The sequence below is a fragment of the Corvus cornix genome, chromosome 1A (assembly GCF_000738735.6).
Source record: "Corvus cornix cornix isolate S_Up_H32 chromosome 1A, ASM73873v5, whole genome shotgun sequence".
NCBI lineage: Eukaryota > Metazoa > Chordata > Aves > Passeriformes > Corvidae > Corvus > Corvus cornix.
In genome coordinates this window covers 19,215,487-19,241,995 of record NC_047057.1, presented here as the reverse complement: position 1 = coordinate 19,241,995, position 26,509 = coordinate 19,215,487, and the positions used below count along the sequence as shown (strand labels likewise).

The following is a 26,509-nucleotide window of genomic DNA, read 5'->3' as shown; positions in this document are numbered from 1 at the left end:
TAGCATCAAGGAGATAAAAGGTGACACGCAGCTGTATATGTAGCAACAATGGGCCAGCCAGATACTGTCAGGGGATAAAGGGAAAAATGTACAAAAAATGATGGGAGCAAAACAGTAAAGGAGGTTATTATCTATACCAGATTAGTCAGTGTTGTATAAAGGAAAGCTGACCACAAAAGAACATTAAATCCAGAGTGGATGGCAATAATTTCATATGTTAGATGCAACAGCCATAAATAAACATAGCAAAACTGTCGTGGTTTGACACAAATATATAGAAATTTAACTGCACAGGCAGAGGGATGCAAAGCTATCAGCATACAGGAAAGAGAAAGCAAACCACCAATTTTATAAGCTCAATGTTCAATAGCAGTCAGAAAGCAAGACGAGTAAGAGATTACCAGGAAAGGAACAACAGGGAAACATGAGAGCACTGCTGTACAGTCTTTAGCAGACTCCTGCCTTGAAAACAAGATACTTCAACTAGAAAACGCTCAAAGAAATACCAAATACACAAGAAGAGATTAAACATATTAAATACTTGTGAGGCTTGGGAAAGGATGACTGAGGGAAGATACACTATTGGACACATGACTAGCATAGAGACGATGAAAAGGGCAGGAAGAGAGAGCAATACCCAGGCAAAGAACACTTATACTATGCATGGGAACACAGCCTATGGAGGGGGCCTTGGAGCTACTCTTTGACAGCGTAACAGGTCACCGATCCAGCACCAAGTGCAGAAACAAACCACATGCACTTTCATTTGCAATTCTTTTAAAAACCCTAATTCCCACGAAGGAAGGCAGCACAGCCTTGACACCTGGAGCCTGGTATTGGTTTTCCTGCTGCTGCAAGAACACTGGAAGTTAGACTTCAAAACACAAGTGAAGGTAGCAAGTGAACAGCAGCCTGCTCCTGTCCATATGGATGTAGCTATCATCTACCAATTCACATGATATCAATTTTATTTAAGAAGACTATCCCTGTGGGTTACCTAAACATGGAGGGCTGTACTACACAGTGCAAAATGTGAGCTTTTTTCACTAGCCAGAACCAACATTACAATATATTCCTCCACAGGCAACTTCAGACAAAAGGAGGCTAAGCTATGACTCTGCTGTCACTAGCTCACTTCTGCCCCCAGAGCAAGGTTTCTCAACTGCCCCTCTGTGCCAAGACTAGCAATCTTACTGCCAGTGGGGGATGATGCAGCAAAAAAACCAAGCCCTGCTCAAATTATCACAGGGCCATGGTATGGACACAGAAGGGATAGTAGAACCAAGATGCTGGGGAAAAGAGAGAACCTGTTGTACCAATTTGGTTTAAGCCAACTGTTACTGCTTGTGGGTAACTCCAGGTTATCCACATTTGAGCCAGATACCAGTCTGCACTGTGTTGCCTTGCTTAATGGAAAGCAAACAGGTACTTCTCTGCAAACAACTGTAAGGGTTTTGAAATTCAAGGAGGAGCTAAAGAAGTCTGGTTTTAACCTACAACAGTTGCGTGATAAGCTGTGGATGCCAGTGACCCATTGCAAATATGTATGTTTCGTGTTAACATGCTGCTCAGTTTCCAGCTTCAATTAAGAGCAATGAAATCCAATTTTACAGCTTAATATTTATGTAAGTGACTATAAAGAGACATCATTTGGGCTTTTCTTCCTCATTTCCAAACTCAAGGATGAAAGCTGAAAGCAGCTTTGACTTTCAGTGTAGCTTCTGGGGCTGGAGGCACATTTCAATGAGAGGAGGCAACTAAGGCATAACTGAGCAACTTACCAACTGGTCTGATTTTATTACAGAAAAACAAAGATACTATAACTTGGCATGAGACAGTTGGACTGTTCTTCCTGGTTTTCCCTATATAATCCATGCTGTTAGCGATTCAAAGGGGAAAGATTGGGGGTTTTTTTGGTTGAGACCATAGATAGAGAAATATGTTCCTTAAAAGGCCCAATGTTCAAATTTTATTATTTGCATTATTCCTGGTGGTAAAGCAGACTAATACTGAGCTGTAACAATAGCAATGATCCTTGTAGTACTCTCTGGCTTTAGAGTAAACAGAGTCTGTGTTTTCTACTGTCTGCACACAAGATCACTTCAAGCCTGGTAGGAAGCAGTAACCGCAAAGCTGCCAACACAAATTTACATCACAGAGAAAAAAAGTCTGCTGTTTTGTTTTCATTGTCCTTTTCCTCTTAACACAGCAAAAACTGTTGCATTTAGCTTTGATATAAAACAAGAAGTTTCTGTGCCTGTTCACAAGGTCAGAAGACCCCCAGCTATGCTGTTCCAGTTGTTGTGAACAAGCATTTTGGCTACATGCATCAGAATAATCCCCCTTACCTAAAATAAACAAATAGATGCAGCAATTCATGCAATATGCAAGTGTTTTGCAATGTCTTTTCCTTTGATAGGGCATAAATAAAGAAAACAGGAAAGGCATTACTGCCTAACTCTGCGAGTCAGAAAGGCTGCTCTGAGACATCGTGTGCGAGCACACACACTGGATAGCCCTGAGCCACTACAAGTGCTTCTGCATGGATGCAGATTATATTCCTATCAGGGCTGCAGTCCTGGAAATTCCCCCATTACATCAATAAAGCAATTCCAATGTACAATTACCACACGACCAAAATAACAATCTATGAATTTCTTCATCCAACTGGACACTGAAACTCTTTTTACTATTGACTATACACTGCCATTCTAATCAAGTGTCCTTTCACTTTTAAGTCAACTTTGTGTTATTTCACTGTGCCTAGCTTAAAATTAGTTAAATACAAGCTAACTATGTGGAACTGGAAAAAACACAGGACAACATTTTTTTTTGCACACACGTCCCGGACATGTCCGCATCAAACTGCCAGAGTAGTCATAATTTGAATAGAATCCCACACTTTTCAGCCCAGATTTTTCAGAATCCCCCTTCAGGGCCTACTATCAGTTAGAAACTACTCAAAAGACAAGTGGATAGGAATTAAAGAGCAACACACTAGGATGAAGAAGGAATGAAGCAAAACAGAAAATACCAAAATTAAGTGCTCCTTAAATAGCTGTGATACAGATGCAGATTGCCGAATAATAATTACATTTAAATATATTAGCAGAGCATTACAATTGCAAAGTTAGACTTGTGTCCTGCAAATGGAGCAGCTGTTAAATGTAGGAGGATTCCTGTCAAGGTCAACAAATTGCCCAAACGATCCCATTGTGAAAAGAAAATCCTCAATGGTCCATCTGAAAACAAAAAAAAATACCCAAACCTATCTTTGCCACTGTAGTAGTACTCTCATCTAGGTCCACAGTATAAGGTTCCCAGCTGGCGGGAACACTGGTTTTGATTCAATGTGACAAACTGCTCTTAACAAAAACCTTAAATTCTCGCTGTAGGAATCATACCTGCTTTATAGCTTGTTGAAGTTTTTCCAGATTTATTTCTTTGGCTTCTTTTAGTAATGTCTTTTCATCCATCTTTAACATAGAAACTCTGTACTGGCATAGTTCCACCACAACTACATCAGGCTGCACTTCTTGTATTGTCTGAAAAAGATGAATTTATTTATACTGCTTTAGAAAGGAATAAATGCAGCCAATATCAGTATTTTAAAGAGAAAAGGGACCTTAAAAGCACTTTCCAACAATCATTTTCAATTAAAAATCAGTAGAATAGTAAATAAGACTTCTCCAAATAACTATGCATTAAGAAAAATATTAAGGAAGGTGACAGCAATTGAAATTAAGTTAAGACTTAGCCTTAGTTACTGGATGCTTTAGGACAGGATAATTGTGAACACAATGTGCTGGGGAGGGGAGCAGGAAAGAAACACTTCATGTTAAACTTTCCACATTCACAAAACTAATTTGACCGTACTCTGTGGTAATTTGCAATCTGAATTAGAATACACTTTGTGCCAGAATTGTCAACCCTGGTTCTTACAAGATTCCTCCCCCTCTAGCTCCTGGATAGTAAGGCCACTCTAAATTGCAGAGTTTGCAGGAGGTACAGTATGAAATAGTTTCTACTTGCACTAGGGCTTCAGACCTATTTGCAGCTTGAGAATGGAATCAGAGTTTTGGGCAGCATGGTTTACAGCTAAATATTATACAGGCAACGTAAGCTTCACGAGTGAGATTTCTACTTTCAACACTAGCACTGTATCTGCCTTTTTTATTGAAGGGCAAATAAAAATATTTGAGCTGGGAGAGCAATGTATTGCATCAAAAATTATTACTGTAAAATGTCTGCCTCTCATCCCATAGTGCTGTTAGCCCTCCAACAGCCAACTAGAAAAAACAGAGCCTGAAGGTTACAGCACAGAACCAAGTCAGAGAGCTGGACTTCATTCTGCTAAGCAGTTAGTTGACAACACTATAAAGATGCTGCTGAAGGGCTCACATTGAGTATTTACCTTTACTACATCCTTTTTGCTGCTGTCACTGAAGTGGGCTGTTCCAACCACATATACTTTAGACCCATCCTCAGTGTCAAGCTCAGTGACAGTGCTTGGTAAAGCAGGCCTTTTCTGCCTCTTCTTCAACTTCATCTCCAGAAGAATTTTAAATGCATCTGCATCAGCTATAAATGTAAAGAAAAACAGAAAAGAAAAGCACACATGATATAAAGTGCAGGTACATAAAACAGAAAATAAAAATGTCGCCACTAAACATCAGAGCAGAGCTAAAAGGCCATTGATTTACCACTGTAATCTTACATTCAATTCTGAAGCTACATCATTGAGAGTGCCATCACTGGAGAGGCTGCCTCCAAGCATGGGTCTCAGTCCAGGTTTCCTACCCTGTGGACACTGGGACAGGTTGTCCACGCAGTTCAGTAAGGGAAAGAGAGAAGCTGTGTGGCAGGTGAGGTGGACAGAGAAGCAAAGAATACTTAGAAAAGGTATACACTAAATTAGAGAAAAAATAAAAAGAAAAAAAAAGAGCATTTTAAAATTCTAAACCCAAAGTGTTCCATTTTGGGATTCTTATCTATATAAATGATAGCAACACATGGACACTGGTGTGAATATGATGGCAAAGTCACCTGCACATATTGGCACATATAGGATACCTACAGTACCAACCTTAGCCTTTTCCGTGATTAACACACCAGGGATCAGTACCCAGAGGAAAATTAAACCTCAAGAGGTATTTAGGTCAGGAATCCAATCATTCTTCCCTAGATTCAACAACTATTTAAGATCAAAATGGTACAGTGTGAGTTTAGCCCCTCTATGTCAAGCTTGCCATATGGAAAACAGGAGGATCTATCAGTTCCATCACAGTTACTTGTTAAATGCCAGATAGCCTCGCTGACTGAGATAGGGAAGCTTTAACTCTATAGCAATGGGAAATAAAAGTCGCTTTGAATGAGTCATCTTTAAGCTGTAATGCATCTTAGAAAAAAAAGTATCAAGCAGGAAAGCAGAGTTTTGTTTCCAACCAACTCTCTTTCTCTGGCAAGCTGCTGCACAAGTTAGCAGAGGTCTCAAGTGGTCTCCAGAAGCCTGGAATAGGATCATAAGCCCAGGGAAAAAAAAAAAAGATTAGTGAACAGTTTGTAGGCAGGATGTCAAAGACGCAGATAAATTACAGCCTCCTACCACACATTCATTTTATGAATCGGATTTAATTGTGTGGCTCTGGCCCCAGTTCTGTCCCACAAATACTAATCTCGTAAGACTTTATGTAAAAAAAAAACAACCCCAAACCAAAACCAACCAACCAAAAACCCCACCAAATTAAAAGAAAACCAACCAAACAAAAGAAAAACCCAAACCAGAAAAATAAAAGCAACCCTTCAACATCCTTCTTAGCATTTTAGCAACCTACTACTTCATGGTCAATACCCAAGAACATGGTGTGCTGCAATCAGTACTGTCTGAGCTAAGACAATGTTGCTGCCAAAACAGATGGTGATGCTAAGGAGGAGGTAAGGAAAACATGACTGAAAAAGGAAGAAGAGGAAAGGCTGTTGCATTTGTAGCACTCGCAGTCACATAATTATAAAAGCAGTCATAGCAGATCAACAAAAACCCACCTAAGCAAATATCCTGCCTCCCACTATGGTCAAAAGTGGATATGTAAGGGAGAATATAATACATGGGGAAGCGTGTGTAATATCTGTCTCAAGTACTTTCCTAGCCTAAAGCCATTTATTGTTCAGATTCCCCCAGTTGAAAGTGATTTCTATGTATTTGGTAATCCTTAAAGGGTGTAATTGCTATTTATTTTATAACCCTTCACCTCGCACATATACTCGGTACTGGACTGAATAATGTTTCATGTGAAGAAAAAGTGCTATAGTGGTAGAGTGCCAGATGTTATAATTTAAGGACACAATTAAGGAAAACATTCTCAGGAGTAGCTATGTTTTTCATTGAACCAGCTTCTCTATCGGGAGAAAAAAGCAACATAAAAAATTAATCTGCTTCTTCAGGTCTGCATATGCCTCCCATAACTTTAGTCAAGGCTCTCTTTGATCCCATGAAAGTTGAGATCCCTAGGAATTATTCAGCAATGTTGCTGTTACACACTAATTTGCCCTAAGGTGGTTTAGAGCCTATTACTCACCAGAAAGAACAATTTGAATGTTCCTATTGTTACAAATTAGCGCTGTATACATTAATATCACAACAGTGTATCAATATACATAAAGCAAATCTTAAGAAGCCTTTGTTTTCTCCTCTTGAGAAAGAAATGCCTGTCATTATCTGATCCTTACCAGTAACAGCTAAGAAAAGATACTCTCTTCCTGGGATTCACAAGACAGTTTTGGTTGGAATACTTCTATTGCCACATCCTGCAGGCTTGCCAAAATATTAACATGCTAGTGTGGGCAAAGCATTCCACTTGGGACAACTGATCAACATCATATCACTAGATGCCAGACTGTCAAAACATACTTACACATCACTGGCTTAGAAAGCAATAACTGAGCTCAAAACAATAGCTGAGTATATCTATTAAATCTAAAAATATTTACTTTTGAAAGTATGGGATCAGCAAACTGAGAATCAATATGTCATTGCTCTTTCTGAATTTGATTTACACAACTGGGCCTTGAAACAAATCAAGAACAGATTAAGTCAGCTATGACTTCATTAGCATCTCCCTTTTGTGCTAACCACCCTGTCCTTTTTAGCTAAGGAAAAGGCAAGGACATTTAGCTTAATACCCTTCCAGTGTGATACACCCTCCCCAGTCAAACCAGAAACATACAGATATTCTGCGATACACTTGACGTTTCCTTTGGGCCATCTTCTGGTGCATCAGAGGAGGACATTGGATCTGCAGCAGCCTGTATGAAAAAAATTCAAAAGGAGGCTGGGAATTATAATGAAATGTTTTAATACATCTTTCCCTTTGTGAGTTTACTCAATTTGAACCTACATATAATATTCAAACAAGTAAATAATTTAAGCAGTGTCACAGTTCAAAACATCTGTGGTTTTACAACTATTTTTCCTAGCTGCCTGAGTATGAGGAAGAACATACCAAAGACTAAATACTTCATGCCTATTTTAAAAGATAATATTTATACCTGACAGGGAGTTTTTAAATAAATGGGATTCCACATAAAAAGAACAAGTTTATCTCTAACACTACTATAGCACCTTCTGTATTGAAAACTAAAATGTGCACTGATTATTTTAATACCATTTAACTCAACTACCAGTCAGCATTAGTCTGTCAGGAGTCTGACAAAGTTAATCAGTACTCACAAGACTAAACATCCATTCTAGAAAAGTCAGGCCAAGTATTTGTTGGGATAAGGCAATTACACAATATGCACATCAAATCTTAGAAAGTTCATGTGCATGATGACTTTATACATATCAGAAGTCAAAGCCAAAAAGACACAAGACATCTGCAGAGTTTTGCTCTCTAAAGGAACAAAAGGTAATTGAAAAGATTCCCAAAGACTGACTTTTAAATATTATCACTAGAAGTATATGATGCAGGTCTTTGGCTAGCAAAAACCTTTCTTATTTTTGATGAACAGGCAAGTTTTAAAATGCGTGCATAGAATTCAAACAATTCCAGTCATTCAGCCAATGTCATCCAAGCCAGAGAGGCAGAGTCAGTGCAGAAAAGACTCAGGAATAAGAGAAAGCTAAATTATAAACTACCTTTAGGCAACAACATTAATCCAAAATTTAATCAGGATGATTATTGGAGGAATTTGGAATTTCTGAACAAAATGAAGTCAAAATGTTAGAGACAGGATGAGAATCCATCACCATTTAAGTACTTTCCAAAGGAAAGGCAATATTAATGAGTCAGCAAGCAGGCAGCCAACCTCTCCTGACAGATGCCAGCTTTTTAGCTAAAATGACTGGTTTATTTACTTTGTACTTAACCTGCTAAGGTTTAAAGCAAGACTGTACAAAGCACATCCAATTGTTAAGAGCTTTCAACAAAAGTAATTATTTTCCTCTTGCATTCCTTTATGCCAAACAGGAATTTGGAGAAAATAAATCCTGAGCGTCTTACCGTGGGCCCCACTGAAGGCAAGGAAAAATTTATGATACATTTCATGGAGTAAACTCAAAAAGTACAACAGCTTTACAGTGCAAAGTTTAAAATACTCACAGCAACACATCATCCTTTCACTACAAAGTAAAAGTCTGTTCACTGACAACTGCAAACTGCAATTACACTGCAAATTGCAATTACATTCACAAATCTAATTTAACACCAGCTCAGCTTTTGATCAGAACATATGGCTTGACTCTACTGCTTGCATACGTTAAGTCTAGTCACAAAAATATTTTGGAAAAATTTATCCATCTGTAACATATGGAATTAATCCTGTCACTTATGCTGGCTTTGTCATCACAACATCACAGCACTGCAATGAGCACAGCACTAAGCCACCACATTAGCAGTTTGTTATTCTTTTTTTTTATTCACAGGACAAAAGAACAGACATTCTTATACTTCATAAGATAAAAATTTCCTGAGCTTCACTTGTTATACCAGAAAAAGCTTTTGAGATACACAGATATGAAAGGAGAAGAAAAGGAACAGAAAGGATAGAACAAGCATCTCAGTTGAATTTGGCAAGGAACTTAAGCCATGTACAATGTGATTATTTGTACATAACCAATTTCTGTAATTCTCACAAAATCTTTTTCCCCTAAAAGTTTGATGTCATAGGTTAGGCTATTTTATGCAATTCCTCACTTGCATGTAGAATAATACAAAAGACCCATTTTAACTTTTGCAGCTGGAGGGACAGGGAACCTGAAAAGAACCTAAATGTGTGGAAAAAAATAGCACTCAGCTCTCTGTCCCCGTTTTAAAAAGGGTCTCATGCTGGCATTCTCAACCCTAAGACTTTGCAGAATTTCCCCACGAATGAGTTGGAAGAACCTGGCTGATTCAGCCTTGACCTTCCCTGCAATTGTACTGAGATACAAAGTTCATCTCCAAGCCCTACCTCAGGCTGTTGCTCCTCTTGCATTCCTGTAGCGTAGGCTTATTTTCACCAACCACACAAGAACTGAAAGAAGTAGAAAGAAATGGGAGAGAATTAAAAATTAATGGCATAACCCAGAATACTGGCTCAAGAACTGTCAGGGGAAAAAGAAAAGCAGATGCGTCTCTACAGTCTCTAATAAAGGTTGAAGTAATAAAAGCAGCAAGCTGAAGAGGCACAAATGTCACCTCTTCAACTCTACTGCTGTTAACCACAACAAACCAACAGCAACACCCCCAGCAGCAGGGTAAAACTAGCCTGTTTCAGTATGGTTCTTGAGGTGGCTCTAAAGCCAGAGTATAGTTTCTGCAACAGCAAAAATTTTGCTCAACTTGATCAGTAGTTCTGTCTTGTCCATATAAACTACATCCAGACAGTTTTTAGGCAAATTTTAGGAATCATGTCTATTTCTATTTCACTGCTGCAAAGAATAGGAGAGCAGCCACAATCTTAATATTCAACTATAGTCATACATGTTGTTTTATCTGCATCATGTGATCACATATATTTACAAATATGCCAGGGTTAGATCAGTCAGCCAGTATCTGTATGAAAACCCCATGAAATTCGGTTTTAAAACCCTTAGTGAATGGTTTCCATATCTTAGTTTAACAATATGGATGAAAGAGGAATCTTAAAAGTCCAAAGTTCTCCCTGAAGCTGGCAGAGTGCTATGACTGGACTTGAGTGGTACTCTGAGGCAGTTACCCAAGACACTGAATGCAGGACTACTGCTCGTTCTGCTTATTCTCAGTGCCATCCAACCAAAATTGAAGCACTCAAAGAAAGTGCTGCTTCTTTACTACAACAATTTGGGCTACCTCCATTTGAGCTACTTCACAGTACATGTGAACAGTGTTTTATGTTATTAAATAAAGAGAGAGCAATCCTGAACAACTTAGTCATAGAATACATTTGCACTCCTGCTCGGGGGAGTGGACAGACAAGTTTGGCTCCTGCCCTACAGTTAGGTGAGGCTGAGGAGAAAAGCTGGCTGGCATCTGGGTGACAGCATACGTCAGCACACAAATGTGATGGCAAGCCTCCCCCTTGCCCAAATACAACAGTCTCCTGCAGTAGGATTAGTGCTCTGCATCCTGGTTTCTAAAAAGCCATTCTACTTTCTAGCTTTGCTTAAAGTAAGTTTCTTTTAAAGAGCATTTGCCTGGGCAGTATGAAGCATGTGAGTGTAATTCTGTCCACCGGCACATCTCCCTCCACACAGCAGAGGGATTTCAGGAATTTGTGCCTTTTCACTGTCCACTGCTCATGGTCAGCCAGCAAACTGGAGATCACAGCTGCAGGCTGGGCAAGAAAAAAGCACAGTGGCCAAGATCCTGGCTTCTGCATGGTGTCTGGAGCAAAATCCCCATGAAACCCAACAGAGCCCCACAGCTTGAGCAGGCAACAGCTACAGACACAGCTCCTGAGCTGTGAGGCAAATACCTCATTAAAACAAATACGCACTAAACACAGTCCAAGACGTTCAGCAAAACAAACTATTCAAAAACACCAAAGAAGTCTGCACAGGCAACATAAGCACTTCAGTGGTTTTGCTACAAGGTACAGTATCATTTTAAAACCACGGCCACGCCTTCCTGCCTTCCAAGGAGTCAAGTCAAGGAACCTTGGATGTCAGAGTAAGCTGAAACAGCAGGTGAAGCTGAACTGCTCTTCTGCTTCAGTATGCCCACAATGTGTGAGTGGTGTGGACAGATCTAAAGGAGCACAGCAGAAGGAAACCCCTGCCTTGAGACCTGCAACCTGAACAGGACACACCAGCGCACAGGCACCTCAATGCAGACAGTCTGTCAGTTTTGTGGGCTTAAGTAAACCCAGCGCCTCTTTTTATCCTGTCCCGTCTCTGATAGACTGGCTTAACTACTTGTTGAATTAGGCAGTAAACCAGACTGGAAAGCAGGCTCAGTTTAAAAAAAAACACCACTTTTTTCCCTTCACACTCTACCAAGGCATTTTTAGTTCAGATGACCAAACAGCTGCAGGAAGAACTGCACCAGCAAGACTTGAGGAACAGCATGAAACGGAGATGTTGAAACCAACTGCCCTTTGAGAAAATACTTGTCCAACTACAATATCACTCAGACTGTACTGATGCTCAGCTCTGGGCTTGGTTCTCAATTGGTCTGTGTGCAAAATACCACAGTGTTTTTCTGCCAGTGAATCAGCTGGCCCTAAACACAACCTAAAGCTCTAAGCTTGATTAAGGCCTGCTGGCATTTGAAAACATGTCTCTTATCTACAGAGTGCTTTTCAAAATAATGAACTACAAGTGCTGTTTAAAGAATAGACTCCTACACAGAAGCACTATGTGGTGTTTTTTCCCCACCAAGTGACATTTTAGAAAACCTCATCCCATTCTCACCACTAACTAAATTATATGCCTGATACTGGTGGGGGGAAGAGATCTTCTTTGAAGTTTACTCATGCTAACTAGCACCGTTTTTTAACTGACCTGTACCTTTGCAGAAAACAAGCTGTTTGTTTCCAGCTCACTGTTTCACTGTGGTTTCCAGCTGCAGCCTCTGCAGGGAATCCATGAACAATACTTCCATGGCCAGATGAGAGAATGGGCAGCCACAACAGGCAAGTCTGCCACTTTTCTTCTAGGACAAGTGGGCCTATGGGAATCTCATGAGGTTTAGTAAGTGCAAGATGCTACACTTGGGTCAGGGCAACCCCCCATTATCAATACAGGCTGGAGGATGAAGGGATTGAGAACAGCCCTGCCAAGAAGGACTTGGGGGTGCTGGTGGATGAGAGGCCGGACGTGACCCGGCAATGTGCACTTGCAGCACAGAAAGCCAAATGTATCCTGGGCTGTATCCAAAGCAGCGTGGCCAGCAGGGCGAGGGAGGGGATTCTGTCCCTCTGCTCTGCTCTGGTGAAACCCCATCTGCAGTGCTGCATCCAGCTCTGGGGTCCCCAATACAGGACGGACATCAACCTGTTGGAGCAAATCCAGAGGAGGCCACCACAATGGTTAGATGGCTAGAGCACCTCTCCTGCAAGGAAAGGCTGAGAGAATTGGGGTTGTTCAGCCTGGAAAAGAGAAAGCTTTGGGGTGACCTAATTGCAGCCTTCCAGTACCTGAAGGAAGCCAACAAAAAACACAGAAAGGGATATTTTACAAGAGCTGTAGTAACAGAACAAGGGGGAATGGCTTCAAATTGAAAGAGAGTAGATTTAGATTTGATATCAGGAAAAAATTCTTTACTTCTGAGCGTAGTGAGGCACTGGAATAGGTTGCCCAAAGCAGCTGTGGATGCCCTATCCCTGCAAGAGTTCAAGGCCAGGCTGGATGGAACTTGGAGCAACCTGGTCTAATGACAGGTGCTCCTGTCCACTGCAGGAAGGTTGGAACCAGCTGATCTTTAAGATCCCTTCCAACCCAGGAATTCTATGATCTTGTTTTCAGGTGCTTAGATCTGCTCAAGTTACACTGGAGGTGAAATTTTCCATGCAGAAGACCTGTTTCTGGATTCACCAGATTACAGGCAAGGCTGGCTACTCAGCTAGCAGCATTCTCCTCAGCAGGACTGGCAAAAGTCCATATATTTTGGGAATTAGTCAAATACCTTGGACCCCAGGCTGACCTAGCTCATCCATGTGAAAGGCACTACCCTTATACGTTTCTTTATTCACAGAAGGTATTTGTGTGCTATGATATTTGAAATACAATCTTGAAGCTTCTGAGAGAAGACTGAATGTACCTTGCTGTTACACAGATCATCAGCTGAAGCACACAAATCTGTATGCACTTCCTTCCCCCCATGTCCAATAGAAAGAAAGGGGGCCGATTCAGATCAAATCCTGGCAACCATCTGAAGAATTTACATCCATGCATTTCTAAATTACTTGTAGTTTTATTTTTCAACCTGTGTTTTGGACTTTTTTTCTTTTTTTTTTCCTTTTCTTTTTTTTTTTTAAGTTTACTTTCCTAAAGAAATGACACCAGGTAACAAGGCATCTTATTTGTCTGTGCTTGTTCACCCACAGGTAAATTTTAAACACTTATGGTAAGCAGAGAAGAGTCTCACAGTCATTTACAGGTGCAACGCACAGCACTGCTCCTCCAGGAAAAAAAGATCACTGAAGATTACAGGAGGTGCATGTGAAAAAGAGGCGGTCAGGGAACAGAAGGAAATTCAATCCCAAGTTGAAAAGCCACAGGTAAAAAAACCTGTTCAGAGAATTATTTACAGTGTTCCATAATATGTATACCACAATATCTCATAACCCCAAGTTCTACTTACCATGAGATTTGGCATGAACATGTGAAGCCAATCAAATTCCCCTCCTCCAGCTACTTCAAAGGCCTGTAAGAGCCCCTTGCGAGATATATCGCATACTGAAAACCTCAGACATGACAGTGCACTTCTTTCAGATGAACTGGGAGATGCAGCTTGTAGGCACTCATAAAGATCAGATATTAGGAAGTATTTCTGTTCTCTTATCTGCGAGGAGACTGTCTTAATCGTTCATTAAGGGATTCATTGTCCTGCTGTGAGTACTACCAAGAAAATTCCTGGAGCTAAAAGAAATAAAGAGAAGCCTGGTCTTGCTCCTTATAATCCAGCAAGATGAGGCTTTGCCTCTGAAATTTTCTTGAAAGGGCTGCTTGATGATTGAATCTCCACTTCAAACACCTTTTTCCCAGGCAAGTGGGATTCTTGTGCCTATTGCATCTTTGTTAGTCCGAGGGGTCCTGCCATTCACTGGCCCATTAAAAATTGTTGCTTATATATCCATGTGTGAACAAATGAAGCCCTTTTTTCAACTCTTAAGACACCTAGGCAACCAAATTTTTGAGACCACTGAATAAACTGTAAATGTAGAATTTAGCCATTACTCATCCCTACTGATAGGCACCTATTTCCTCTCAAGGTCGTCTTATTCTGACAGTACACAGAGGACAGCCATTGCTACTGAGAAAAGCACTGCCAAAGAGGGGCTGTATTTTTTCCATGCACATTGGCATTATTCTCTTTCCCCCAAAACTGCACGTTCAGAAAGGAACACACAGGAAAGTTCAACATCTTCTAGCAATGCTTATCCTGCACAGAGGCTGGCAAAGCAGAGTTAGAAAGACCTCCCTGCCATGCTATTTCACATCAGCCCTCGCGCTTTCCTAAATTAAACCAGCTTCAGCAGTGCTTCCTCTTTGTGTGAAATCTTCTCATGAACTCATTTTTCGTACTTGATAGTCTCAGTTGACCAAAGTGTTTCAGTTCTAGCTTCATTTTTAGGCATCTGAAACTCTCCTACCCTGCAGTCTCAAGAACACAAGAGGTACACTCTCTCACAAATCAGGGCTCCTAGCAAGGCAAGTTAAATAACAAAATGCCCTTTCCTGTTTAATTTCAATGAGGTATTTCAGTGAGAAAATTCAAACGAACGCCACACAGGGGTGGACAGACAATTCACTATGGTATCCTCCTACAGTAGGGCTGAACTTGTTCCTTTGCTGTCTTGTCTAAATTTGCTTTCTTCAGAGAGTGATTCAACTGAATCAATAAAAAAAGCTCTCTAAAAACCTCTCATGGTCCTACCTATAAAACAACCTAGTCAGCTACTTTCCAACAAGATTTTTATTGAATGTTTTCCTCCTTCTGAGCTATACAGAAATTCAGAAGCAGCACTTTCTTTCCTCAACATGTTGACACTGCAAGAGGGAAATAAAAGTTGCCTGTAGTCTTATAATTGCTCTTTATTTTCTATGCACTGCACACACATCAGAATAGATGTGTGTAAAGAAACTAGGAAAGGAGTCACCAAACTACAACTGGTTCCACCTTTTATTGAAAGGAACAGGCAAAAAATTTCTGTGTTTGATCCCCTCAACAAACAAATGTAAATACATCTATTAATGCTTTTGATAGTTACAATATTCACTAACACTGCACAAGGTACAGACACTTTGGTACTCAAAGTATTAATCCCATAGCCTCCGAGATATGATTGTATGTACTTCCCTGTTCTACAAATAAGAAACTGAGGTATATGAATGCTTAAATAATCTATAAATCTGACCTCTGGTAGCTAAACAAGTAGTTAGAAGGCTCCTGGAACTTTCAAAGCATTTCAATTTTGCAATCTGAATTTTCCTTTGTTTTTAATCATTGGTCCTTCTAGGATCCCCACACACCCCACAGGACAGAACTTCCTCATAGTAACACAGCAACACCACTCATCCTTGTTCCTCTAAAGTGGCTGTGGGAAAGACAAGAGGTAGGCTAAGGACTGAACTTGAGAGCAGGCTGTTGAACAATAAAGTGGGAGTCCTCCAGTGAAAATACAGCACACCTCACACAGGTCATGTTACAACTGAGCCAAAACTGACCTGAACCGGACATAAGCCACAGGCACACACAAAAGTCAGAGACTCATGTGTGAGCTCTCTAACACCAGTATCCTTGGCCAGAACACAGCTTCCATCAGCTTGGTATGAGATGCAGCAATAAAAATTTACGTGCATCTACGTGCAATATGTGTGCTGTGTTTCTTTCACCCTCTAAACCTGCAGTTTCACTAGCAATGGATATTTGATTTAGCTGGTATAGCCTGTACACTTTACAGTCATATTATGCACTGCAGAAGCACATCTCATTTGAATGCTGCCACCCTTTTAACAGGATCACTTATTTTATGTGAACAGAAGAGGCATATCAGTACTTCAGAAGACACAGACCCAACTTTTCTCCCACTGACAGACTGTTGCACTTTTTACTCGCTGACCTAACAAAGCACCTTCCACGCTTAACATTTAACCTATTAAGAAGGCAAATCCAAAATAAGATACCCACTTAGGTCTCAGCACCATACTCTGGAATGTGAACAGAGTATTTAAGACTGATGAGACTTTTTCCATACTTTCACACAGAAATCTTACAAATGTTTACAAACAATCATCAGCTCCAAATGGTGTCTTCTCTGTTGATAGACTGCTCATACTCAGAAGGATGCATCAGCTGAAACCTGTCTGCCAATTAACGTAACAGCCACAAATTCAGAAATCGGTATGTATTTCAGAATTATCACCAATGTGACCTACTCCACATATTGCATGTTATCTCTTTGACACAAACCCACGCCTTTGAAACTTAACTGAGCAACTGGTTCTGTAATCACAGATGGTTGTAGAGCATGGCTCTGGTTTCTCACAACTCAGAAGTTCACAAATTTCAAAATACATATTTTTACCCTCTGAGTATCAATGAGGTGTTCCTGCAAAATTAACTGTGCAGACATATGCAGCCTAAACTCAGGTACCTGCACACTGGAGTCAACATCCATGTGCATGCCTCGGAAGCTAAAATATAAAAATCAAAGACAACTGCATTCATTTTGCTTGAAAGGAGGTGTTGAAACACAAGAATATGTGGCCTGGGACACTGAAAACATGCTTATTGGTGAAAGACAAGAAAGCATTCTCATATTCTTTGTGGTTTTACAAGTTATTGCTATTACACTGACTAGGTCTACTTGATGAAATGAGTAAGTATGAGGTGAATCAGGATGGTAATGCATTGCAGATTTGAGAATAAACACTAGCCCACATCCTTATTCTTTTAAGAGGTTGCAGAGACATAGCTAAACTTAGAAACATGGGGCAGAAAGACCACAGTGATGTGGCTCATGTCTGGACAGGCACTCAGAAACTGACAGTTTTTTAGAACCTACACGTCTATCCAAGCCACTTTCCTATTGTATTCCAATGTGACTTATGTGAATTCAGTGAAGATCTAGAACCAAAATAATTTCATTAGACTTTCTTGTAACCAGCAGATTGCGGTAAGATATCAGTACACCTCCTCCCTCCAGGCCATGTAAAGCTATGAACCAAGTGATACTTCTGATTTTGGAAAACTCTCTAGCACACTCCCAAGCAGAACAAAAGGAAAACAGCACAGCTGCTGCACGTGTAGTTTCTATGGAGTTCTACAAGAAGCAGGTTTTTTGCTCTGTTCATTACCTACAAGCAGCAAGCAAAGGAGATGGGTGAAGAAGTTCTGCGGTGTCAACGGCCGTCAATGGCTGTTTGAGATATGCAGAAACTGCATTGCAAAAGTACCGGCAGACACATCAACTTTTGCTATGAACACTTTTAAACACAACCCTTATGATGGTTTGGAGGGATTTTGGAGGACAAAATAATTTTGCCCAACTGTCAAGCACATTACTTATCAGTAGAGTTCTTCTGCCTGTCCCTTTCATCCTAGTCTCCAAACAACACCTGGGAACAAGCTGATTTACTCTTTCAAAATCATCAGGTGAAACACAAAGCTGAAAAAATTATATGACATCGGCTCATCTTCTGGCAACAAGTAAAGACACAGAGCTCTACTGTGGCAGGGAACTGAGGGAAAAGGGTCAGGTTTCACGACAGACCTCAGAGACAAAGCTCCAGGACAGCAAATTCCAGCCTGCAGTCACAGAAGCCCCACGATAACACTAACAGCTCAATACTATCGACACACTCACCAGGAAAGCTGTCCCGTTTCCAAGTCGATCCAGCTGTTGTACTACTCATTTAACCTGGAAAGGACTCTGTACCTGACAAATTCAGTATATATAAATAAAAAAAAAAAAAAAAAAAAAAAAAAATCTCTATTTCCATGACTATCTGCTGCCCTTCCAAGAAATGAGAAAACTCCTCAGCAACTCCTGATCCTGGTTCCTCACACACAGGCCTTCTTTACAGGCTATGCTGTAACTGGCTGTCTTGCTGTCTTTCTGAAGGACGGCTCCCAGTTGTGCAACACACAAGCTATGCATCCTAGCAAGGCAAGATCAGGATCTCCAGGTGCAGTACACAGGTGATTGGAGACTTTCTTCAATTTTAGCAGCAGTCATGGTGGTGTTCGGCTGTGGTGCAGGCTCTTGCTCTCTCTCAAAAGCGGGCACACCCTTCCTGAGATAGACAGACCTCTCAACATAGAAGCATGACATTGCACTGACCCTAGAGACAGGGTTATTTTGCAGACAGCCTGAAGGGCTTACCCACCGGAAGACACTCTCAGAGCTCCAGTGTAGTCTTTCCTGTAGCTTGATATGCAGTGTCATCAGGACACTTAAATTCTTGCATGTGGACATGCTAAGTCCCTGCATCCCTCAGTGACTTCAATCAAAACTGCAAACCAAGTCAACTACAGGCAGGGGAAGGAAGGAGGCAGTAGAAAACAACTCCTCTACTTTTTTTTTTCTTATTAGAAAAAGAAGTGTAAAGGAAGAGAACTTGTCACTGAGTGCATGCACATTTTCCGACAAATCTATAAACTGCAGTTAATATTAAAGTTATGTTCCCCTGAGTCCTGTTTTAGGAAGGGAGAAAAATACTCACTGCTAAAGTTCCAAGTTCACATACAAAACTGCAGCCTTAACTAACATGTTCATAGCACCTGAAATTTGAATGGCCCTTTAAAAAAACATTCAATAATTGAAGGTCTGACCTCACATTCAATTCACATAGGTATTTGCAAATATGTTTCTAATCTAATAACATCACCAAGAGAATACATTGGTGAGATTTTGTACTAAATAATCTATGAGAGACAACCAGGGCTGCTAAACAGAGTGAACTTCCCCTGACAGAACAAGGAGAGCTGCAGAATCCTTCTTTCCCACTGGCACTGGCTGGCAAAGCACATGCTGTGATATCACTTCAGACAGACACAGTTACAGACCACTCCCATTAAATCTGGAGCACATTTATCTCTGGCCTGCTCTCATTTCTACATTTTCAAAGACTGCCCCAAATATCTTTCTTCACTTTTCCTGAATAGCAAATAAGGAAAAAGAAGATGCTTTCTAAAAAGTGTTATTTTAAAAAAGCACTCATATGACTCGCCCACAAATAGGTGCCAATACCACGTGGTTCGTTCGCAGTTGTGGTGGCAGCAGCAGCATTTCATTATATTTACCATATGGAAGAAAGAATACACTGAAAAATCAATCTAACTCTTCTAGCACCAAACTACACAATATCCAAGTCTACAGTTAAGATGCCAGAGTGCCAGACACTGGGAGGACTGAAATTTACAATAAGCAACTTACAACTAAAATTTACAATACAATAGTCAATTCAAGTTACTGAATCTTGCAAGTCTACTGACTGCCACCAACAGCAGGGCACAAACCAGTGCCACAGCCACAACCCAGATTTTTCAATTAATAAACTCATTTAGCTTAGGATAATTAAATGGACATGTGTTTTCCCCCGATGTTGGGGAAGATGAAATAGGAAAGCCTTATAAATATGATTGCCTGACAAAAGATTTTGGGAATATGAAAACTACAGGCAACATCGAAATGAAAGCCACTTTTGAAATACCAAGTCTTAGTTACTGAACAACTGGAAAACAATGGTATGGCCGACTGAAGGTAATCCCCTCTTGATGGAACAATACCCTCTGCTTGCAAGCAGGTCCAAGGGTCAGAGCAGACCCTACTAGCTCAGCAGAAGGGGTCCAAAGAGTAGTTTTTAGAAGTTAAGATGTAGCACTCTATGGTAATATAAGAACTCTTACAGGCTGTATGTAAATGCTATAGGATTTGTATCTTGTATTAGATTGGTTAGTGACAATTAGAATATTCAGTACAGAAGATGATTTATTGTATTGTAACCAGGACTTCACCATTCCTTACTACTTCTTCCTCTTCCACTCCTGCTCTTACTTCCACTCTTGCTCTTACACTCTCTCTCTCTCTCTCTCTCTCTCACCCGTTTACTCTCTTGCTCTCTTGGGCCTGCTCAGAGCTGAGTCTGGCAGCTCTGAGCAGTGCCCTTATACGCACGCCTTTTACAATAAACCCCATGTGTCCCAAGACCTGCCTATAGAGATCTCTCGTCACCGTCTACGCCCGGTCCAGACTGAACCAAGAACCTACACCCCTGCTGTGCAAGGTCTACTAAAATACAGTAGAGAAACCCCTGGAATCTGTTTGGTTTGGGTTTTTAAATTTTTTTTTGCTTTACTCTGTTAGCTTTCCAAGAAGGAGTACTTCCATTAATGAGGTGAACAGTAGTTGCACAAATACATGCCTCTACAAAATGGAGAAGTGAAGTCGTTCCAGACACACTATTGTCACCACCACATTTGCAAAATAGCATCTAACTTGTAAAAGACCATCCCGTTCCCTCACTTTTACAACCCATCAGCTGCAACTTTCTGCAAAGTTTTACCAAAGAAAAATACTCTCTTCCTGAAAGCTAACAAAAATAAACACCTCTGTTGTATGGACACCTGCATCGGTACATGTATTTTCCTCAAGAGAAAAGCCCAGGCTATACCTGTGACACGAGTTGTGCTCAAGACCCGGGTTAATCTGAACTATTTTCAGAGGTGAATTCAGAAAAAGCAGAAAAAGCCACTGCTTTTTCTAAGACTGCTTTTCTAAAACTGCTAAGAGACCAAAAAAAACCCAAAAAAACAACAACAACAACAAAAAACACCCTAAAAAAGAAAAAAAGAAGAAGAGCTGTGAGTTTCGGCTTTTCCGCAGCTCCCCGCCAGAACCAAACAAATCCCACGCTCTTACCACTAAACACCTGGACCAGGAGCGCTGTGCCACGTCCGTGAACCCGCAAACCAGGAACAGCCGTAACGAAGGAGCTGAGGACACGCGGGCCCAGGACCTTACAAACGGCCCCAGGAGTCGCGTTCCCCACAAGGTTCCTGCCCAGCGGCAGTTCCCCGGGCCGGCAGGGCAGGGCAGCGCGGGCCTCCTCGCGGGACGCGGGCGGGAAGCGGCCTCCCGGCCTCCTCTTGCCCCGCGAGCGGGGCCGAACGCCTCAGCCCGCCCGCTGCGAGGCGGAGCTCGCTCGCTCGCCCGCCCGCCGGGAGGCCCCCCTCCCGGAGAAAGCCCCTCGGCCCGCCGCCTGTGGGGTCACCGGCGGGGCAGCGCCAGACCAGCCCCAGCTGCAACTCGCTCGCCAGGCCCGGGGAGCACTTCCAGCAGCGGGAGCGAGCGGGGCCGCCGCGCCCTGGCCACATCCCTGCCCAAGCGGGCGCTGCCAGCGGCACCTCCGAGCCGACAGCTGGAGGGGCAGGGCCGGGCGCGTGCCAAGGGCGAGCAGTGAGGGGACACGGCAGCGCCGCTCGTAGCCCCCTCCCCTCCCGAGGGGGCACGGGGAGAACCGCGACATCCTCCATCCGCTCCCCCTTGCACGCGCCCACCGCGACCGGGGCCGGCCCCAGCACGGCCCCGCCGCCCCCCGGCCCGGCGGGACGCGGCAGCCCGGCCGTCCCCCCGTCCCCACTGACCTGCCGTGCTGGGCGATGAGAGCGGCGGAGCCGCCGCTGGCCGGGCCACTGCGGGCGGAGCGGGCGGGCGCGTTAGCCGGACAACGTGCTGCACGACTCAGCGCGGGCGCGGGCCGCCGCGGGGCACACTGGGCGCTGTAGTCCTCCCGTGCTCCTGGTTGCGGGCAGCGGGCCGGCAGCGGACTACAGCTCCCAGCCCACGGACTCCGCCGGGCCCTCCTCCTCCTCCTCCTCCTCCTTCGCTCTCTCCGCGCGGCTCCCCCCCCGCCGGCGGCCGCTTCGCTCCGGCCCGGGGCCGCGCGGCCCTGTGTCCGCGCCGCCCTGTGTCCGCGCCGGGTCACAGCGGGCCGCCCGGACCTGTGTCGGTGGAAGGGTCGCCGGGGGCCATCGGGATTTCTGCGGGAGCCCCGGAACGGAGCGTGCGGAGGTGCCTTCAGCTTCCCTGGGGGGCAGGGGCCCTTCTGGCAGGGAATTGAGCCACGTCTTTGAGGCTGCTTCTCCCTGTACCGGTGAAGCGGCTCTGCGGCCGCGGCGAGCGCTCGCACCCGAGCCCGGCTCGGTTCAGGAGGTCCGGCTTGTCACCGACCTTCAAGCCCTGGGCGCGGAGCCAGCAGCGCTCCCCAGGTGTCCGTGCCTGCTGTGGCTGCTGGCGGTGTGCTGGCACACGCGTGGCCGTCCTTGGAAGCCGTTTGGGAATGTGTACAGGTGTAAAGAGAGAACCCTTAGGGGTGGGACTGCTTGGGGTGTCCATGTGCAAACACGCCGTGGGTCTAATGAAGACTGAAATCGCAGGGATATCACACTCCAAACGACGTCATCTCTGAAGTTACCCATTATTTCCTCGATGTACAGCCCTGCTTGCCACTGCTGTTCTGGCCCTTTGCTTTCTTTCTTCCAGTGGGCCTCTTCTGCTGGAACAGAGTTAACTGTCGCCCACAAGACGTGAAAAATCTGTGTTACACCACCTATTAAAGTACAAGGGGTATTTGGTGACACTCCAAATTAATAGGCTGACACATATTACTGGTCAAGAAAACATTTGTTTTCAAAAAGATGTGTCAAGAGTTGATTGTAGCAACCGGTTGTGTCTTGGAATTGTCTCTATCCTTTTCCTGCTTCTGATAAGTCACAGTTCAGTGACCGTATGGCTTAAACACCCATTTAGTCTGTGCACACATTTGTTGTCTAAATACAGTTTCATTTGAACAGACGTGAAGGTGTGTTTTCTGATCTTTTTTTACTTTACTTTCACATCCTGGGTTAGTTTAGGATTAGTTGCAAGTATGTGGAAATCAAGTCCAGACATGTTGAGACAGTTGGGAGTTTTACTTCCTGTTTCATCTTGCTGTAAAAGCACAGAGCAGGCATTTAATGTGTGAATGATCAAAACACACCTAATCAAGTAAGGTATAAGCTATGCAGACCTTCAGTTCTAAGGAAAAAACATCCAATGTCTAACAGAAAAGGAAGAAAAATTCACTTTGGGTATTTTAATCTAGTGCTGTACACTGATTTAAATACTTTCATTTTGTTCTCCCACAACTGGTGAGTAAAGGCCACCAAGAAAGATGGGACACTGTACTAGATCAGAACAAGTTGGTTGCTGTTTTTGGGGAGTGTGCCTGATGGCTTTATTGGCATCTGCCCTTTGAGTAGTGTCATTCCTAGATGCAGCTGCTCCCCCTGGCCACAGCTGCTTGCTTCTGAGTCTGCTTCTAATCCCACCTCTTCCAGGCCTTGCCCAGCCATAAGCTTTCCATGGCACCAGATCCACCACAGGGCTGTCCTGGAGCAGGTATAAGCCTGTGAAGGTTGGCTAAGCAGCATGTGAGAGTCCTTATGCTCAGCAGCCTGAATTTCAAGTTGCAGTAGTGTCCCTTACAGAGCTGATCACAGTTTTTATCCTCAGATTTGCTCAACTATCAGTGTGTGCCAGGCTTATACTCAAGCCCCAGTTACTTGTACTGTCACGTGTTTGGTTCAAGCTGATACTGAAGCTGAGTGACAGTTCAGTATGTTTTTGACTGCAGCTCCTCCTACTTCACCACCAGGGGTGTTTTGTGCGAACTCTGTGAGCCCCTTGACAGACTGTAGGTCTGTTCCCAAGTTTCCCACTGCTTCAGCTGCAAAGGTTCAATGATTTTTTGGTCAGAGCATGGGAGCACTGCCTTAGCCTGCAGGAAAGACCTCACCTGATCTGATCTGATTGACAAGCACTGTGCTTTTGGGAATACTGCGACCTTGCTGGCCTGATTTTATTTTAGCTCGTGAAGCTGCACCCTGATTATGTCAACAGTCTTGGTAGTTGCATGTATACTTACTTCAGGCAGTGTTTCCTTTGGTGGCTCAGCAAGTGCTGTGGTGGTTGAACATGCCTTTACAAGGACTAAAGTAAGATGCAGGTCTCTACTGACACGAAACAGTGTGGCTGGAGATTCTGCCTCTGCTGTTTCAGCTTAGTATGTGGTGCACAACACTTCTGAGAGTGTACAGGGAGGGCTGAAATGGGAGGAAATTTATCAGAAGCAAGACCTCTGCCAGCAGGAGGTCTGAGAGGTGCCCTTGTGCCAAGACTGTGCCAAGGATCCCTCTGCCAACTGTAGTGTCTCTGCAGGGGCCTGCATGACTGTAAATTGTGTTCTGCTCCGTTGTGAGTAATGAATGAGAGAGTTGTGGTAATTGAACACTCTGTTAATTAGCAGTTGCAAGATGGGTCACTGGTGTCTTCTGAGGCCTAGTGTAACATGTAAATCCAGTTCTTAACATTTAATACTTTGAATATCTTCTTTAAATATCGCTATTGATGTGAGATTGTTTTGAGATCAATGGCAAATACCAGTAGTGAAGACAGGACATGATAGATGATTCCTGAATTTCTTCAGTGTTTCAACTCTACTAAAAATGCACTTTTTTTTAACTGAAATATCTGTATATACAGTATATCTGAAGTAAGTTTGTTGTGTAATGAGTCAGAAAGGCTTCTCATGCACATGCCACTGTTCTTAGGCATAGAAATTTCCAGGAATTTTTGGGATTTCCAGGGCTAAGAACAAGGAGGGGAAGCTAAGTGCACTTCTGCCTGCCTTCCCTTCCTCTCTTTCCTTTTTTTCCTCCCTCCCTCCTGCCTTCATCTTCCATCCATTCTGCTCTCTTTCTCTTTTTGAACAAGTTATTTTTACATTAGGTTTCTTAAGAACTGATAGAAGTAATGGTGACATGAGCCAGAAGAGCTGGTTGTCTCCAGTGATCTCTGGTTTGTAGCAAATAGAGACCCAGTGAAACATTTGAATCAGTGCCTGAACAGATTTCCAGGGAAGGCACCAGGCTGTTTCCTGGATGGCCGTATGTCTGTCCGTGTCACAACAAGTTCTTAAGAACCTGTAATAAAGAACAAAATCACCACTACCGCCCAAACCAAAAAACCTTGAGCATTAGAAATGTTATTCAAGCATCTGACCTAAACTGGTGTTTGCTTGTATCCAAGCCCAGTAGCTCCTGCTCTGTGGGACTGGAGGATAGCTTTCTCTTTGTAGCAGCCTTTACCTGTTTAAACATTGTCACGTCTCCTCTTGCCTTCTCTAGATTAGTGAGCCTTAACATTTCCTCCATGAGTCCCGGCCTCATGGACACTTGGCTGGGGTCGGTACTGCACACTGCCTGGAAAACGCACCTGGACACATCACTGCTGAGCGCTCCCCAGTTCCGCAGAATCCTTCCCCACCACCTCTGGCGTTTCCAGCCCTGGAGCAAGGCGGGGGTGGTGTGACCATGGCTCGCCGGGATACAGACGGGAGCGTCTCAGAGGCGAGGCGGGGCAGCCGCGGGGAGCAGAGCGCCGGGACCGCGCCGGGACCGCGCCGGGATCGCGTCGGGACCGCGCCGGGACCGCGCCGGGATCGCGCCGGGACCGCGCCGGGATCGCGCCGGACCGCGCCGGGATCGCGCCGGGACCGCGCCGGGATCGCGGGAACGGGAACGGGGCCGGGAGCGGCGCTGCCGCGGGGGCTGGGGCGCCCCCTGCCGGCCGCGCTCCGCCAGCGCCCCCTCGGGGCTGCTGCGGTCCCCGCGCGGCGCCGGGGCCACCCCGCAACCCCCACAGCCCGCCCTCAGTCTTCTTTTCTGGCGCGATTTTGGGAGACATCATCCGTGTCAGACTGCGAGGCAGATGGAGAAAGGCAGAATGACTAGCAGCTTCGCTGAATTTCTTTGACCGTCCTCCCTGGAGGAGACGCAGGTTTCTGCCGTTTCGGTCTCACTCGCTGTTTGTTATCGCTGAGAGAAGCACCCGAGGGCCACCTCCAGCGTGCTTCACTCCCTCGGGTCGGGAGTGTGGAGTGTATTCACGTTGCTTTGAAACAACATCATCTAAACGCGCTAAGAGGGAAGTTAGAGAGCGAGTCTGCTGCGCCCAGGATGGATACGACTGTACTGTCACTCGGGCACCACAGAGATGGCAGCCTGCCATGTCAAGAGTGCCATGCAGATCCAGAGTCCTCCGTGCACTGGTGTATCTGCTCCTGAGGCTGGGAAGGTCTCGGAGCTGTTCCTTCTACACTGCTTCTACAACGGATTTGCTGTCTGTGGCTGGAACTGGCTCCAACAAAGCTGATTTGGTAAATCAGAACCGAACCACACACTGGACTAGTTCGACTGCCTCTGGACTTTACAGTTTACCCTTAAAATTTGCATGATGTGTGGGGACAGTTCATCATGAGTGATTGCTGTAAAGGGAAACTCGG

General features: G+C 43.7%; 1 protein-coding gene across 6 annotated transcripts in view; it reads right to left on the bottom strand.

Annotated features, from left to right (window-relative positions):
* TRABD (TraB domain containing) overlaps window positions 1-21,876 on the bottom strand; it is a 35,040-nt gene extending 13,164 nt beyond the window's left edge. Inside the window, exons 1-5 of one of the 6 annotated variants that reach the window (XM_039570864.1) lie at window positions 21,771-21,876; window positions 9,448-9,510; window positions 7,224-7,302; window positions 4,415-4,581; window positions 3,405-3,545 (exon numbers count right to left, since the gene is read on the bottom strand). In XM_039570864.1, coding sequence (XP_039426798.1) covers window positions 3,405-3,545; window positions 4,415-4,581; window positions 7,224-7,302; window positions 9,448-9,471 — 411 coding nt within the window. In that variant the 5' untranslated portion in view covers window positions 9,472-9,510; window positions 21,771-21,876. Of the gene's footprint in view, window positions 1-3,404; window positions 3,546-4,414; window positions 4,582-4,717; window positions 7,305-9,447; window positions 9,511-17,988; window positions 18,013-21,045; window positions 21,205-21,770 lie in introns of those variants that run through there. The other 5 variants (XM_039570865.1, XM_039570867.1, XM_010395548.4 and 2 more) reach the window with 5 other exon arrangements.
* Window positions 21,877-26,509: the final 4,633 nt, after the last annotated feature.